The sequence below is a fragment of the Hemiscyllium ocellatum genome, chromosome 11, assembly GCF_020745735.1.
Source record: "Hemiscyllium ocellatum isolate sHemOce1 chromosome 11, sHemOce1.pat.X.cur, whole genome shotgun sequence".
Classification (NCBI taxonomy): domain Eukaryota; kingdom Metazoa; phylum Chordata; class Chondrichthyes; order Orectolobiformes; family Hemiscylliidae; genus Hemiscyllium; species Hemiscyllium ocellatum.
Window position 1 is genome coordinate 101161858 of NC_083411.1, and position 17313 is coordinate 101179170.

A 17313-nucleotide genomic window follows, 5' to 3' on the forward strand; every position below is an offset into this window, starting at 1 on the left:
CACTCCCAGATCCCTTTGTACTTTGGCTTTATGAATTTTCTCATCGTTTAGAAAGTAATCTACGCTTTTATTCTTTTTTCCAAAGTGCAAGACCTTGCATTTGCTCACGTTGAATTCCATCAGCCATTTCCTGGACCACTCTCCCAAACTGTCTAGATCCTTCTGAATCCTCCCCACTTCCTCAGTACTACCTGCCTGTCCACCTAACTTCTTATCATCGGCAAACTTCGCTAGAATGCCCCCAGTCCCTTCATCCAGATCATTAACATATAATGTGAACAGCTGTGGCCCCAACACTGAACCCTGCGGGACACTGCTGGTCACTGCTGCCATTCCAAAAAAGAACCTTATATCCCAACTCTCTGCCTTCTCTTAGACAGCCAATCCTCAATCCATCCCAGTAGCTCACCTCAAACACCATGGGCCCTCACCTTGCTCAGCAGCCTCCCATGTGGCACCGTATCAAAGGCCTTTTGGAAGTCGAGATAGACCACATCCACTGGGTTTCCCTGGTCTAACCTACTTGTCACCTCTTCAAAGAATTCCAGCAGGTTTGTCAGACACAACCTCCCCTTATTAAATCCATGTTGACTTGTTCTAATCAGACTCTGCTCTTCCAAGAATTTAGAAACCTCATCCTTAATGATGGATTCCAGAATTTTACCAACAGCCAAGGTTAGGCTAATTGACCTATAATTTTCCATCTTTTGTCTTGATCCTTTCTTGAACAAGGGGGTTACAACAGCGATCTTCCAATCATCCGGGACTTTCCCTGACTCCAGTGACTTTTGAAAGATCTCAACCAATGCCTCCGCTATTTCCTCAACCACTTCTCTCAGAACTCTAGGGTGTATCCCATCGGGGCCAGGAGATTTATCAATTTTAAGACCTTTTAACTTTTCTAGCACTTTCTTTTTTGTAATGGCAACCATACTCAACTCAGCCCCCTGACTCCCTTTAATTGTTGGGATATTACTCATGTCTTCCACTGTGAAGACTGACACAAAGTACTTGTTAAGTTCTCCTGCTATTTCCTTATCTCCCATCACTAGGCTTCCTGCATCAGTTTGAAGTGGCCCAATGTCTACTTTTGCCTGTCGTTTGTTTCTTATGTATTGAAAGAAACGTTTACTATCATTTCTAATATTACTGGCTAGTCTACCTTCATATTTGATCCACTCCTTCCTTATTTCTCTCTTTGTTATCCTCTGTTTGTTTTTGTAGCCTTCCCAATCTTCTGATTTCCCACTGCTCTTGGCCACTTTATAGGATCTCTCTTTTTCTTTAATACATTTCCTGACTTCCTTTGTCAGCCATGGCTGTCTAATCCCTCCCCGGATAATCTTTCTTTTCTTGGGGATGAACCTCTGTACAGTGTCCTCAATTATACCCACAAACTCCTGCCATTTTTGCTCTACTGTCTTCCCCGCTAGGCTCTGCTTCCAGTCTATTTTTGTCAGTTCCTCTCTCATGCCCTCATAATTATCTTTATTTAACTGTAACACCATTACATCCGATTTTGCCTTCTCTCTTTCAAACTCCAGACTGAACTCTACCATATTATGATCGCTGCTTCCTAAGGGTTCCCTTACTTTAAGATCTTTTATAAAGTCTGGTTCATTACATAGCACTAGGTCCAGAATAGCCTGCTCCCTTGTGGGCTCCATGACAAGCTGTTCCAAAAAGCCATCCTGTAAGCATTCCAAGAATTCCCTTTCTTTGGATCCACTGGCAACATTATTTACCCAGTCCACCTGCATATTGAAGTCTCCCATGATCACTGTGACCTTGCCTTTCTGACATGCCTTCTCTATTTCCTGGTACATGTTGCGCCCCTGGTCCTGACCACTGTTAGGAGGTATTTTTTCACTCCCATTATGGTTTTTTTGCCTTTGTGGTTCCTCAATTCCACCCACACAGACTCCACATCATCCGAAGCTATGTCATTCAGTGCCATAGATTTAATTTTATTCTTAACTAACAAGGCAACCCCACCCCCTCTGCCCTGTCTTTTCGATAAACTGAAAATCCTTGGAGGTTTAACTACCAGTCCTGACCCCCCTGCAACCACGTCTCTGTGATGCCTACCACATCATAATCATTCGCTATGATCTGTGCCATCAGTTCATCTGCTTTGTTATGAATGCTACGAGCATTCAGGTAAAGTGCCTTAATGCTAACTTTATCATTAGAGATATTGGAAGTCATAAGATGTCCTAAGTTATCCTTCCTTTTTGCTGCATTCCCAGTCTGCCTCGAGTTTAAATTTGTCTGCACATATGCTATCCTGCTGCTTATCTTTCCATTTAACGCCATACTCCCTGTCTCTTTCACTTTCCCTTCCCCCCCCCCCCCAACTCAGAAGTTTAAAGTCCTACTGGCCACCCTATTTATCCTCTTCGCTAGAACATTGATACCTGATCAGTTCAGGTGGAGACCGTCCCAAAGGTACAGATCCCCCCATGTTCCAAAACTGATGCCAATGGCCCATGAAGTGGAATCCCTCTTTCCTACACCAATCCCTTAGCCACGTGTTTACTTCCCTAATTTTCTTATCCCTATTCCAGTTGGTATGTGGCTCGGGCAGTAATCTGGAGATTATGACCCTTGAAGACCTGTACTTCAATTTCCTTCCTAGTGCTTCGAAATCCCCTAACATGTCCTCCACCCTAGTCTTGCCTATGTTGTTAGTGCCAACGTGGACCACAACAACTGGATCCTCCCCCTCCCGATCCAATATCCTTTCAAGCCTGTAGGAGATGTCCCGCACCCTGGCACCGGGCAGGCAACACACCATGCGAGACTCCCGATCCGGCTTGCAAAGGATACTATCTGTCCCCCTTATTATAGAATCCCCTATAACCATTACTTGTCTATTTGCTTCCCCATCTTGAATGGCCTTCTGCACCATGGTGCCGTGGTCAGCTGGCTCATCTTGTCCAGGGCCCTTTTCCTCATCCGTACAGGGAGCAAGAATCTCATACCTGTTGGACAAGGTCAAGGGCTGAGGCTCCTGTACTCCTGAACTCAGGTTCCCCCTACCTGCCTCACTTAGTCATATTCTGATGTCCCTGATCACTAGCTGAATGTGAATTACTTAATTTCCCAGGTGTGACTGCCTCCTGAAACAAAGCGTCCAGGTAACTCTCCCCCTCCCGGATGTCTGGCAGTGTTTGAAGCTCAGATTCCAGATCATCAACTCTGATCCGGAGTTTTTCCAGCAACCAACACTTGCTGCAGATGTGGTCACTGCCATTCACAATGGGATCAGCCAGCTCCCACATCATACAGCTACAGCACATCACCTGCCCAGCCATCTCTGCTTAGTTAATTACTTTGTTACTTTGTACAGTTTGAGTTAAAATACTTTCTGATACCTCTCTGCTATAGTCTTTTCCTAAAAAAGAATTAATAGATAAACAAAAAAAGGTAAATTCTTATCCAGTCACTGGTAAAGAAATAGAAAATCCTTACCTTAAAAAAAACAGAGTACTTAAGGAGGTTAGAGGAGGAGGGTGGGTGGGAGATACTACAGGTGTAGAATCTCTGGTTTAGCCGCCTTCCTGAATTATATACTCACTGCTTTCCTTCCCGGCTGCCCCTCTGGTCGTCGTCACTTCCCCCTATTTCTTCCGCTCTTTCTGTGAAAAAAAAACACCACTGCCTGCTACTGGTTAGTAATTTTAAAACAAACTGTCTTACCTTAGCTGTAGTCTTCTGGGTTCATTTATACTCAACCACTGCTCCCACTCAAAAATTCATCGTTAAGATGCTCGTAATCTCTCAGCAGATCTTCTTTCCTGTTCCTGCCCATTATGTTGGTACCTCTCTGGACCACAGTAACTGGATCCTTCTTCTCTTTCTTCAAATTCCTCTCCAGCCCAGGAGAGAACCTTGGGACTGGTGCCTGGACCTTGGTACTAGGCAACACAGGCTCTGGAATTATCTTTGCTTCAGAAAACAGTATCTATTCCCTTAAGTAGAGAGAGAAGCTTTATGGCTTTGCTGCGTAAATTTGTCCCACACTGCATTTCTCCCCATTGTAATTAATAATGGATATTAGATTTTAGAAGACCTTTTGATCATTTGGCAGCTCACATTATGAAAATTTCTGGGTTTTTTTGGGCGCGTCAAATTTGGTGATTCAAAGCAGGGCCTTAATTACTAATTGTCTTGAAGGTTGCACTTGGGTCTTCCCTCACATGAGTACAACACCACAGACCATCAACCAGATGTGCATATAATTTACTCCAATTATGATACTCAGTTTTTCAGTTTGAATAAGGTATTTATATTCATATCATGCTGATGATTAATTGTACCTGAAATGAGTTACAGACATCATCCATTTTTAACTCATATTGCAAATGTTTATAGAATCAGATGCTGCTTTTTCTAGTCTTTTTTCTTATAGAAGGTTGTGTTTGTTTAACTTCATGAGAAGAGACTAAGGAAATGGTAAAGCTTGTGTATTCTCTTATTACCTGCTTTTGAATAACATGTTAAACCAAAGCTGTGCCAGCCAGTTCAGATACTATTCCAGATTTGGAAGATCTTTTGATTTCCTAGCCAGTGTTACTATCTTCACCTATATTACTTTTTAAAAACATTATGCCAGCACTTTGGCCATTATTTCAAGCGCCTTGCTGTATATGAATTAGCTGCTGCACTTGGCTATTAAACAATTACTTCAGTTTGAAAATAATTCCTGGGTTGTGAAGTAAATTTGCAATTTGCAGGAATGTCTTTGGGTATATAAGTAGAAGTTCTTTTCTTCCTGCACACATGATCTTAGCCATAAGACAATAATAGTAATCAAGATGCAGGTCATTCTCCTATAATACATGTTTTGTAAATGCGATTTGACTGTCATGCGATTGGTGATTTGATGAACGATTTTTAAAATAAATATGAACTCCTGTTGGCTATAGCACAAATTAAAGCAAGCTGCATTACTGGAACAAGTCTGAGTGCTAACAGGTCTGTGCGATTGTGAGAAAAGGAACTTGAGGAGATGGAGATGGATAGAAGATCAATCTTAAAAGCAATCTAGGACCACCTTTCTCACCATAAAACTGAAAGCCTTATCAATTTATGAAGACCTAAGGAAAAAAGCTGAAAATCCTCCAGGTGTGCCTGCCTTCAGTGCCAGTAGTGGCTGGTTTGCTGGATTTAAGAACCGCTGTGCTTTTCATACTGTAAAGCTATATGGTGAAGCTGCCAGTGCAGACCAGGAACGTGCGTTGCCATTTCCTCCTGTGGTGAAAAAATCATTTGAGGAAAAAAGCTACATCTTAGATCAAAACTTTAATTTGATTGAGACAGGTTTATACGGGAAGCAAATGCCATCCAGAACCTGCATTTCTCAGAATGAAGCACAAGCTCCAGGTTTTAAGGTCGCAAATGATTGTATGACTGTGCTGTTGGCTGCCAATGCTAGTGGAGACCAAAAGCTTAAGCCTATGGTGGTATCCCACTCTGCTAACCCGCAAGCCTAGAAAGGTTACCTTAAGTTCACTCTAGGTATTTATTTCAAGGCAAGCAAAAAAAAGGTTGGATGACAAGACAAATTTGTTCTGACCTTATTGTTGATGTTTTTGAGGATGTTTTTAGAAATGATTGAAGGAGAAAAAATTTGGATTTCAAGATTCTCTTCATTCTGGACAATGCACTGAGCCATCTTCCCACCATTGCTGAGCTTACTGAAAACATCGCAGTGCTATTTCTACCTCCGCACACAACCCCTCTCATTCAACCATGGACTAGGGTGCAGTAGCAGCTTTTAAAGTTTATTATTTAAGACACATTTTCAGGAAGCTGATTATCTTCGTTATCCCCCTCAGTAGCTGCAGTGTTCTTCAAGTTTGGAACAGTTTTAACATTAAGAATATCAGTGGCATCATTATGGAGGCCTGGGGCGATGTCAGTAAAGACTGCCTACATGCAGTTTGGTGGAAGCTTCTCCCAGACTTACTTCATAATTTTCAAGGTGTTGAACCATCAGAGGAGCTTCCAGCGGTCAAAGAACATTGTGTTGCTCTTGCAAAGCAAGTTGGATTTGAAGAATTGGAAACTGATCTACAACAACCTGTTGCTGTGGGGGAATTTGAAGTTCCAGATGAAGACTATGAATTTCAGGATGCAGCACTATGAGAGCTTTCCACTTCTCTTTTCTCTTCTATCCTGAGGGAAATTCAGAAGCAGTTGCAGCTCTTTGAAGACAATGACTACAATGCAGAATGCAGCAGGATACCAATTGGTAGTGTAAAGTTTTATCTGACACCCTATGAACAGCTTGTTAATGAAAGAAGAAAGATAGCAAAGCAGCAAAACGTAGATGTAGTTTTTAAACCCGCTCCCAAGAAACAATCTTTGACTGTGCTATTATTTGTGTTAGGCTAATTATTTTTTGTTTCAATTTTTACTAGTTTTGGTGGTCTGCCCCAACCCTGCTTTTCTCATCAGCACCATTATTCTATTACGTGTTTTTCTTTAATGCAAGGTTGCATGAGAATGCAAGTATCACGTCTTAAAAGAACAGACTGTAATTTGATGGTCTGTACATTTTCTGTAGTATTTGAGATTAAGCACGAATTGAAAGCATAGTTGTGTCTCTTTCAGATATTTTATTCCTTCTCCTTTTCTTGATTGTTCAGTCATCCTCTCTAATGAACCAGTCTCTCACCACTGGCCCTTTGGAATATTAAACTGCAGTTAAGTCTGGACATTTGATGACCAGAAAATGGTTTAGAAAATCAAATATGTTGCAGGTTGCCCTTTATTTACCCTACTAATTACATCCTAAAAAATCGAATACGTTTGTTTATCTCTGTTTGATGAAACCATGCTGTCTTTAATAATACAATGATTTTCTAATAATCCATTAATAATTTATTATACTACTCGTGTGAAACTGGTGTTCTGCCAATGGGCCTGTTCTTTCTTTCCCTTCACTATTGAATGGCTGTGTTATATTTCTAACATCTAGTCTGCTGGGAGTGTTCCAGGATGTAGAGAGTTTTGAAAAATAAGCAGTACATCCACATTCTTTGCAGTTCTTTTACAGCAATAAGCCAACTGGTTCTGGGGATTTGACAGACTTTAATACTTCAAGTTTCTCCAGTACTTTTCCTCTGCAAATATTAATTGATTTAAGTTCCTAATTCTTGTTAGCCTTTTTTTTATACAATATATATTAATGAACTTCTATTCTGTTATGTAATTTATCTTCTGTTATGATAGATACACAATATTTTTAATGTCTCTGCTGTTTCCTTATTCCCCAGAATGATTTCTCCTGTCTTTGCTTCTAAGGGACCAATAGTTACTGTAGCTGCTCTCATCCCTTTTATAGACATAACTAATCAATCTGTTGTGTTACGATATACCTCTGGGGTACGTAGGACACTACAAATGCACCTCAAGAACTCTCCTTGCCTTTTTATTAGACTTTTGCAGGTCACAATCTTAATTACATAAGGTTGCCAAGCATCACTTATGCCATGATTTTCCCTTCTAGCCATTTAGTTGACCATGCCAACTGCATCCCCATCTTATCTGCACCTTCTACTCCCTACTAAAATCAGTACTCTGCTCTAATGCCTCAATCTCTCTTCAGATTTCTAAATCTTTCTTCACCTGACCGAATCCCATCACCCTTGCGAGTAGCTATTCAGATTACAGTTCTATTCAATATTGATCCTGGCCCATGTGAAATGAACCGATCCCAACAGAACAGATTTCTTCTTTCTCCGTACTGACATCGTTACCTCATGAATCAAAACATTTCCTTTCTATATCACTCTGAATTTTTAATCCTTTGCATTTAATTCCTTTTCTGATCTACGTGATGCTATGTCAAGTGGTACATGAGTCTGTAATCTAGCGGATTGTTGCATATTGCTTATAATATGCCTAATGTTCCAAGGTATTCAAAGGAATAGTGTTATGGACCAGGCCAGATCTCTCTCAAAACATTTTAAGAAGTTAGCCCAGACCTTAACTTTTCTAGTTTTAAGTAGGTGCAAGTTGGATATTCCAAGAGTGATGCAATTGGTCAAACCACTCAGTTTTAAATAAAACAGAATTTATTTAAAGACTACCGAATGAAAGAAAACAAAATAAACAGAATTTAGAATAGCAACTAATTGAAAATCCAGCCAGCAAGATATCCTCCACAACTTAACAAAGAGCTGCTCCAATTTCCTGCAAAATCCCATAAACGCACCCCTTGACAAAAAGGTAAATTCAAACACAGGTTCTTACAGGGGGGAGAGAGATTACAGAGACGATCAGTCAGGGATCATTGGCTAAAACGTGGAACCTCCTTTTTCTCCCCCCAGCAGCATCTCAGGGTCCCCAGCAAAAACTAAATCAAATAGAAAAATCTATGAACTTGGAGAACTGGCCACTCCTCTTTCAGTGTACAAGTGTTTTTTTTTAAATCCTAAAAGTTTTTTTTTGCAATAGTTGCCCTAGACAATATCTATTAGCTATAATCAAAGTGGCCCTACCCCAGACAAATTGGAACCTCTACCTTTTACAACTCCTTTTGGGGGAAGAAAAATCAAGAACAACATAACCTTGTTAAAGGAGCATCTTCATCACAATAGTATCAGACAAAATTTGCAGAATCATAAAACCAGATATTTAAGTAGAAGTAAAATGGAGCTAATGTTTGAAATCTGAAATAGATGCTGGAAATACTCAGCAGGTCTGGCAGCATCTGAGGAGAAAGAAACATAACGTTAGTGTTTCAAGCTGGTACACTTGTAAGGCAATCAACATAAATAACTTCTGCATTCTATTGATGGTGCTAGACCTGCTGAGTATTTACTGTATTTCTGCTTTTATTATTTAAGGTGACACTAGGAAAAGTGGCCAAGAATTCTAATGATTGTCTTAAAGGAGGAGAGTTTAGTTTTAATTTTGTCTCCAAACCCCTAGGATCTGTTAACTGAACTCTCCTCTTATGGTCTCCAGGTCATGCTACTGAAAGATGGTCTATTGTTGAATTCATTCGAACTCCAGGCATCAAGATCATCTGATTGTAGGTGATATCCATATGTATGCTTGTTTTTATTTTTGTATTATATATAGCTCATCAGAGCGGACCGGTGTTTGGCTGGTGGCGCCATTGATTGCAAAATTGCCAACATCTGTCCAAGGTCATGTACTGAAAGCAGCTGGTGAAGAATTGGAGAAAGGTCAACATCTAGGGTCATCCTCACGGAAAGAACGAGACCGGCAGAAGCAGAAGAGGTAAACATGGATTTTTAACGTTTTATTGAGTAGTCAGAACGATGGATATGCTTAGTTTGTTGCTGTCCCTGCTGTCAGTTTTCTACTGTTAACTCATTTCATATTATTTATGCTGTTGTGGCCTCAAGGTGTTTTTATGCTTTAACCAATAACAAATCTACCCAGTGCATTGCAGCACAATACTGGGAAGAATGCCTAGTATAAAAGGGCAGATCTCTGTTTAACCAGGATCACAACCATCTATAAAAACATGTCATGATTCTGCAATGCACTTCCTTGTATCTCAGTCAGTGTGATATTAAATTACATTGAAGCTGTTGATTTGAATAATGGTGTCTAAATTGCAACAGAACAGTCCTTGTGGGCGGCATGGTGGCACAGTGGTTAGCACTGCTGCCTCACAGCGCCTGAGACCCGGGTTCAATTCCCGACTCAGGTGACTGACTGTGTGGAGTTTGCACGATCTCCCCGTGTCTGTGTGGGGTTCCTCCGGGTGCTCCGGTTTCCTCCCACAGTCCAAAGATGTGCGGGTCAGGTGAATTGGCCATGCTAAATTGCCTGTAGTGTTAGGTAAGGGGTAAATGTAGGGGTATGGGTGGGTTGCGCTTCGGCAGGTCGGTGTGGACTTGTTGGGCCAAAGGGCCTGTTTCCATACTGTAAGTAATCTAATCTAATCTAATTTCTCTTTTTGTAAATCTCATTTTTTGGATATGGTTGTTGTCAGAAAACCAACATTTATTCCCTATCTCTAGAGTTGTTCTTAAGATTTGATGAGCTGCCTGTATGTGGAATGTACTTGCACTTCACTTTTAGATGGTGAGTTCTAGGATTTTGACCTAGAACCATGAATGAATGGTGAAATATTTCTAAATCTGGGTAACAATATTTCTGGAGGAACATGAAACAGATGCTGTTTCCATGCACCTACTGCTTGGGTCTTGCCATGTAGGGAAAATTGGTGCCAGAAAATCACTCTTTAATGCATCTTGCATCGAATTGCATGCCCTGATGGTCTCGTGCATTACTAGGACATAAATCTCACTTTGTTATTCTCTGAGCAAGTTTTCAATTTTTTCTTCTTCCCTCCCTTTTAGCAACAATGTGGTGTTCTGTACTTCACCAAAAACCGAATTATCCATAAATCAATGGTCACGATGGAGCACTGTACTTTCACGCATTCAGTGTAATATTAAACCAGTGTCATTCATTTCATATGTATCTGCATTTAAGGAGTGCCTTCCAAAGTTCAGTTGAATACTTCATATTGGGCTATATTGATTCCAATCAATGCATTGAAACATTCCATGTTATATTAATTTTAATACAAAATGCGTTTGGTCATATTAACATTAATATGTTCTATTTAATCTTTACTTTCTCTGTCCAGTATGTCTCTGCTAAGCCAACAACCGTTTCTTTCTCTGGTTTTGACTTGCCTGAAAGGGCAAGATGAGCAAAGAGAGGGTCTTCTCACATCCCTTTACAGTCAAGTCCAACAGGTAATGTAACTCTCATATTATTGTTAAAGGTTAGTGACTTTCACATCGACAGGTTTACGTGTAGCCATCAAACTGATGTGTCTCAGTTCATTTGTAATGCTAGATCATCAGATAACATCATGAAAACAGGCTAGATTTGTTTGAAGATAATCTGTCCATCCACATGATTTCATTCTTTCAAAATTTAGTTCTACTGGCTTCCCTTTACAGCTTTTTAAATCATTTGAGCAGAATCTTATTTTAACACCAGCAGCCCTCAGATGCAAACTCAACACACACTTTGCCCAACCATCCAAAATAATGCTCTTGAACAGGGATAGATTATTTGGCTGAAAAGTAAGTGTCGGGAAGTCATCAGTTTAAAATTAACACTTGGAGAATTAAGATTTATTTTTTTAAAAATTTATTCATTCACAGGATGAGGGCCTCGTTGGCTAGGCCAGCATTTATTGCCCATCCTTAATTGCCAGGAGGGCAATTAAGAGTCAACCACATTGTACTACAGGAGTCTGAAGTAGTCTTGACCAGATAAGGATGGTAGTTTTCTTCCGTAAAGGACATTAGTGAACGAGATGGATTTTGCTGACAATTGACAATGGATTCATGGTCATCACTAGACTTTTTATAATTCCAGTTTTCTTTACAGTGGGTATGGAATGTGGAATGTTTTGCCTTAAGAAGTTTGTTGAAACTGAGATTATTTCATTTTTAAAGGAAAGGTGATTAAATCTAAAATGGAAGAAGAGCTATTGCAAAACAGGACCCTGGCATTAGGCTGGATTTGCAGAGAAATGCCCTACTGGGTCTAAGTTTCCTATCGTCTGTAATTTAGTTATTCAAAAATTGTCTGACTATTTGAAGTAGTTCACTGAAATTAACTTAGTGATGTTGAAGAAACGACTTTGTGTGAACTTAATGGAGTAAAAAGGAATAAAGATAATTTATGTAGCATCTTTCTTGATAGGAGGATGTCAAAAATATTTTTGCATGCAACCAATGAAGTACTTTCCTACAATACTACAACAACTATACTTCAAAGATACTTAGTTGGTTCAAAATGCTTTCATTCATGATCAAAAGGTGCAATGTAAATGCAAGTGTTTTCTTTCTTTTGAAGTATTGTAACAACTGTAATTGAAGAACCTTATCAGCCATTTAGTGTGCAGCAAGCTCCCAAAATAGTTATGATGTAAATGATCAGATCATCCAGTCTAGTGTGAGGAATGAACATTGGCTAGGCCACTGTAGGGAACTCCCTTGCTCCTCTTTGAATACTGTCATTGTTTTAAAAAAAATACAAAAATAAATTGGATGTGAATGTAGAAGATATAATAAAGTTTACAGATGACACGAAAATTGGTGGTGATTTTGAAAGTGAGGAGGATGGTATCAGGCTGCAGTCTGCTGTTGATCAGCTGGTAAAATGGGCAGAGTAATGTCAGATGGAATTTGATGTTGTTAAAGATAATGTAATGCATTTTGTGACGTCCAATATAGGAAGGATATACACAGTGATTCACTACTGAGGAACAAAAGGACCTTGCTGTACAAGTCCATAAAGGTGTGAGAACAGGTAGATAAAGTGGTGAAGAAGGCATTTGGTATGCTTGCTTTTGTTAGCCAGAGTATAAGAATATAGGAGCAAGGAACTCTTGTTACAACCTTATAAAACATTTGGTTAGGGCACAGATGGAATATTATGTGTAGTTTTGGTCACCACTCTATCGGAAGAACGTGAATTCACTGCAGAACGTGTAGAGGAGATTTGCCAGGATGAAAAGACGGTTATGAGAGGATGGAGCTGGGTTTGTTTTCCTTGTGCAGTGAAGGCTGAAGGAGGGATCTGATTGAAATATATGAAAGTACGAGAGGTATAGACATCATAGATTGTGAATATTTCTTTTCTATGGTAGACATATTTAAGACCAGTGTGAATAGGTTTGAGGTGAAGACTAAGTGCTTTAGAGGAGATCTGAGATTTTTATATCAAACATGCTGCCTGAGAGAGTGGTGGAGGCAGGTACTCATAACATTTAAGACACCAAGGCATTGTAGGCTATGGACTACGTACGGGTAATTGTGATTAGTGTAGTTTGGTATTTGTTGATCGGTATAGACATTGTTGACCTGTTTCTGTTGTGATGAAGCTGCTCCTTTAACAAGGTTATGCTGTCCTTGGCTTTTTTTTCAGGGAGGTCATAAACAACACAGACTCCAAAACATCTTGGGTTGAAGGGTCTTAGAGCAAGTTGGATACTAGCTTACAGATACTGATTCAGGCAGAAGGCTTTCAAGTTTTAAAAGAAAAACACTTGTACAATGAAAGTGAAGTGGCCAGTTCTGCCAGCTCGGCTTTTGTCTGGTTCAGTCTGGTTTTTAACAGTGGTGTGGAAAATGCTGCTGGACGCAAAGAAGCCAGTCCTGCCTGTACTCTCTGTCTGATTTCTATCCTGTAAGAATCTGTGTTTAATTTTTTCTCTTTTGTGCCAAGGGTTGTTTGTGGGGATAATAGCAAGTATTTGGAACAGCATCATTAAGTTGGAATGACCTGTTGGGTTTTCAAAGAGGTTAAATTGTTCGGTATTCTGTTTTCTGTTGATTTTGTTTCATTCAGTATTCTTGTAAATAAATTCTGTTTCGTTTAAAACTAACTGGGTTGATCAACGGCATTTCTCCTGGAATATCCACTTTGCACCTACTTAAAACAACTAGCAAAGTTTGGGCTGCTTTCTTGAAATGTTTGAGGGATCTGGCCTAGTCCGTAGCACTATACTGCGTGACTTTATGACTAAAATTAGCTGAAATTATGTGCTGAAATCTTGAAGTAGGGCATTCACTCTTTTGACTTAGACTTTGGATGCTACCGGCTATGCCAACTTGATAACCTTTGAGAAATGAAGTAAGGGTTTGAAACATGTTGGTTTTGTCTTTCAAATAGATGCTCTGTCACCTGAGCAATTCTGACTCCACATTAAATAAATCAATTTATAGGAAACTACTTTGAATTGATTTGCACAGTCAGGTGGAAAAGGACTAAAACACCAAGTATTGTAGAATGATATTGGATTAAACTTGCCTTCTCCCAGTTGTCTGCTGTTTTTAATTTTGAGCATCACAATTTTTGGAATATGGTTCAATAGTTATTGACAACCATCAGTTACTTTGGTTACTCTGCACAGCTAAGCATCAATAACGAGCATCAGCAGTTGTCATGCTGGGAAAGATTGGCCAACTAAATGTCATTTTTATCAATGTAATTTCCAACTGGTCAACAATGAAGGGTGAAGCATAAGAATTTAAAATGGCAGCTGATTTGGTAATAGAGAAAAAAATCACTTCTGGGTATTAAAGTAAAACAATTGGAACAAGTGTAGTTCGTGCAGACTTCACGAGTTTGCTTTGCTATTTAATAAGATCATGGCTGATCTGCTGTCTCAGCTACCCCTTTCTGCACTATTCCCAAATCCCTTGATTCACTTTTTGTCTAAAAATCTATTGACTTCAGTCATGAATGTATTCCATGACTGAGCATCCACAAACCTATGGAATACTGAATTCCACAAATGCAGTATTCTTTGAGTGAGTACATTTCTTCTCATAAATTTTCAATCTATTATCCTGACACTATGATCTCTGAGTCTTTGTGCAGCTGGGGGAAACAGCCTCTTGGCATCTGCCCTGACTAGGCCTCTTAATATTTTCATGCAAGTTAATGAGATCACCTCTCAACTTGTAAACTCTTGAAAGTATGGGTCCATTGTACTCCATTTCACTTCATAGAACAGCCCAATCATTCCAAGAAACATCTAATAGAGTCTTACTGCACCTTCTCTAAGGCAAATATATCCTTCCTTCATTAAAGAAGTCAAGCTGCCTGCAGTACAGCAGCCATATTCTCACCAAAGTCCTTACTACTTGCAGCATGACTTCCATACTGTTATTCTGTGACATTTGCAAAAAGAAAGCAAATTAGTTCTGCCCCAGTCAGGCACTGAAATCATTTGGAAAACCTTTTGTATCACTCCAGTTGATATGAGAAGACAGTATAAGGAAATGGTGTAACCTCAAATTTGTTTGATTAGTGGAAGGCATACAGCAGGATTCCTTAAGTGTCAGTACTAGGTATTTAAAACATCTTGATGACCTAGTCTTGGTGTACAGGACACAATTGTAGACAGATTCAAACTTTTGAGGGTACTGACAAACCTTCAAGAGAATGTAGGTCTGCTGATGGAATGGATGGACAAGTGACAAAGTGAAAAACGATCCAGGTAAAAACAATGACTGCAGATGCTGGGAACTAGATTCTGGATTTGTGGTGCTGGAAGAGCACAGCAGTTCAGGCAGCATCCGAGGTGCAGTAAAATCGACGTTTCGGGCAAAAACCCTTCATCAGGAATACAGGCAGATAAGTGAGAGGAGGATGGGGTGGGGAGAAAGTAGCATAGAGTACAATAGGTGAGTGGGGGAGAGGATGAAGGTGATAGGTCAGAGGAGAGGGTGGAGTGGATAGATGGAAAAGAAGATAGGCAGGTAGGGCAAGTCATGGGGACAGTGCTGAGCTGGAAGTTTGGAACTGGGGTGAGGTGGGGGAAGGGGAAATGAGGAAACTGTTGAAGTCTACATTGATGCCCTGGGGTTGAAGCGTTCCAAGGCGGAAGATGAGGCCTTCTTCCTCCTGGCGTCTGGTGGTGAGGGAGCGGCGGTGAAGGAGGCACAGGACCTCCATGTCCTCGGCAGAGTGGGAGGGGGAGTTGAAATGTTGGGCCACAGGGCAGTGGGATTGATTGGTGCGGGTGTCCTGGAGATGTTCCCTAAACTGCTCTGCTAGGAGGCGTCCAGTCTCCCCAATGTAGAGGACACTGCACCGGGAGCAATGGATACAATAAATGATATTGGTGGATGTGCAGGTAAAACTTTGGATGTGGAAGGCTCCTTTAGAGCCTTTGATGGAGGTGAGGGAGGAGGTGTGGACGCAGGTTTTGCAATTCCTGCAGTGGCAGGGGAAGGTGCAAAGATGGGAGGGTGGGTTGTAGGAGGGCGTGGACCTGACCAGGTAGTCAAGTAAGGGAACGGTCTTTGCGGAAGGCAGAAACAGGTTGGGAGGGAAATATATCCCTGGTGGTGGGGTCTGTTTGGAGGTGGCAGAAATGTCGACAGATGATTTGGTTGATGTGAAGGTTGGTAGGGTGGAAGGTGAGCACCAGGCGCGTTCTGTCCTTGTTACGGTTGGAGGGGTGGGGTCTGAGGGCGGAGGTGCGGGATGTGCACGCGATGCATTGGAGGGCATCTTTAACCACATTGGAAGGGAAATTGCGGTCTCTAAAGAAGGCGGCCACCTGCTGTGTTCTGTGGTGAAACTGGTCCTCCTGGGAGCAGATATGGAGAAGGCGGAGGAATTGGGAATACGGGATGGCATTTTTGCAAGAGATAGGGTGGGAAGAGGTGTAATCCAGGTAGCTGTGGGAGTTGGTGGGTTTGTAAAAAAATGTTGGTGTCAAGTGGTCGTCATTAATGGCGATGGAGAGGTCCAGGAAGGGGAGGGAGGTGTCAGAGATGGTCCAGGTAAGTTTAAGGTCAGGGTGGAATGTGTTGGTGAAGTTGATGAATTGCTCAACCTCCTCGCTGGAGCACGAGGTGGCGCCAATGCAGTCATCATTGTAGTGGACGAAGAGGTGGGGTGTGGTACCGGTATAATTACGGAAGATTGACTGTTCTAGATAGCCAACAAAGAGACAGGCATAGCTGGGGCTCATATGGGTGCCCATGGCTACCCCTTTGGTCTGGAGGAAGTAGGAGGATTCGAAGGAGAAATTGTTAAGGGTGAGGACCAGTTCAGCCAAACGAATGAGAGTGTCAGTGGAAGGGTACTGTTGGGGACATCAGGAGAGGAAGAAACGGAGGGCTTGGAGGCCATGGTCATGGTGGATGGGGGTGTAGAGGGACTGGACATCCATGGTGAATATGAAACGTTGGGGGTCCGGGAAACTGAAGTCTTGGAGGAGGTGGAGGGCATGGGTGGTGTCTCGAATGTATGTGGGGAGTTCCTGGACTAGGGGGGGATAGGACAGTGTCGAGGTAGGTAGAACTGAGTTCATTGGGGCAGGAACATGCTGAGACAATGGGTCGGGCAGGATGTTCAAGCTTGTGGATCTTGGGAAGGAGGTAGAACCGGGCAGTGCGGGGTTCCCGGACTATGAGGATGGAAGCTGTGGGTGGGCGATCTCCTGAGGTGATGAGGTTCTGTATGGTCTGGGAGATGATGGTTTGGTGATGGGTGGGGTCATGGTCGAGGAGGCAGTAGGAAGAGGTGTACTCGAGTTGGCGTTTGGCTTCAGCGGTGTAGAGGTCAGTGCGCCAGACCATCCCGTTATCTGAGCTGGTTTGATGGTGAGGTTGGGATTGGAGCAGAGGGATTGGAGGGCGGCGCATTGAGAGTGTGAGAGGTTGGAGTGGGGGAGTGGGGTAGACAGGTTGAGGCGGTTAATGTCCCGGCGGCAGTTGGAAATGAAGAGGTCGAGGGCAGGTAATAGGCCAGCGTGGGGTGTCCAGG

The 17313-nt window shown here is 41.6% G+C and overlaps 1 protein-coding gene across 1 annotated transcript in view; it reads left to right on the forward strand.

The window, feature by feature from the left end:
- med12 (mediator complex subunit 12) overlaps positions 1-17313 on the forward strand; it is a 197583-nt gene that overhangs the window by 141048 nt on the left and 39222 nt on the right. Inside the window, exons 30-31 of the mRNA XM_060832767.1 lie at positions 9100-9261; positions 10649-10760. Coding sequence (XP_060688750.1) covers positions 9100-9261; positions 10649-10760 — 274 coding nt within the window. The remainder of the gene's footprint in view (positions 1-9099; positions 9262-10648; positions 10761-17313) is intronic.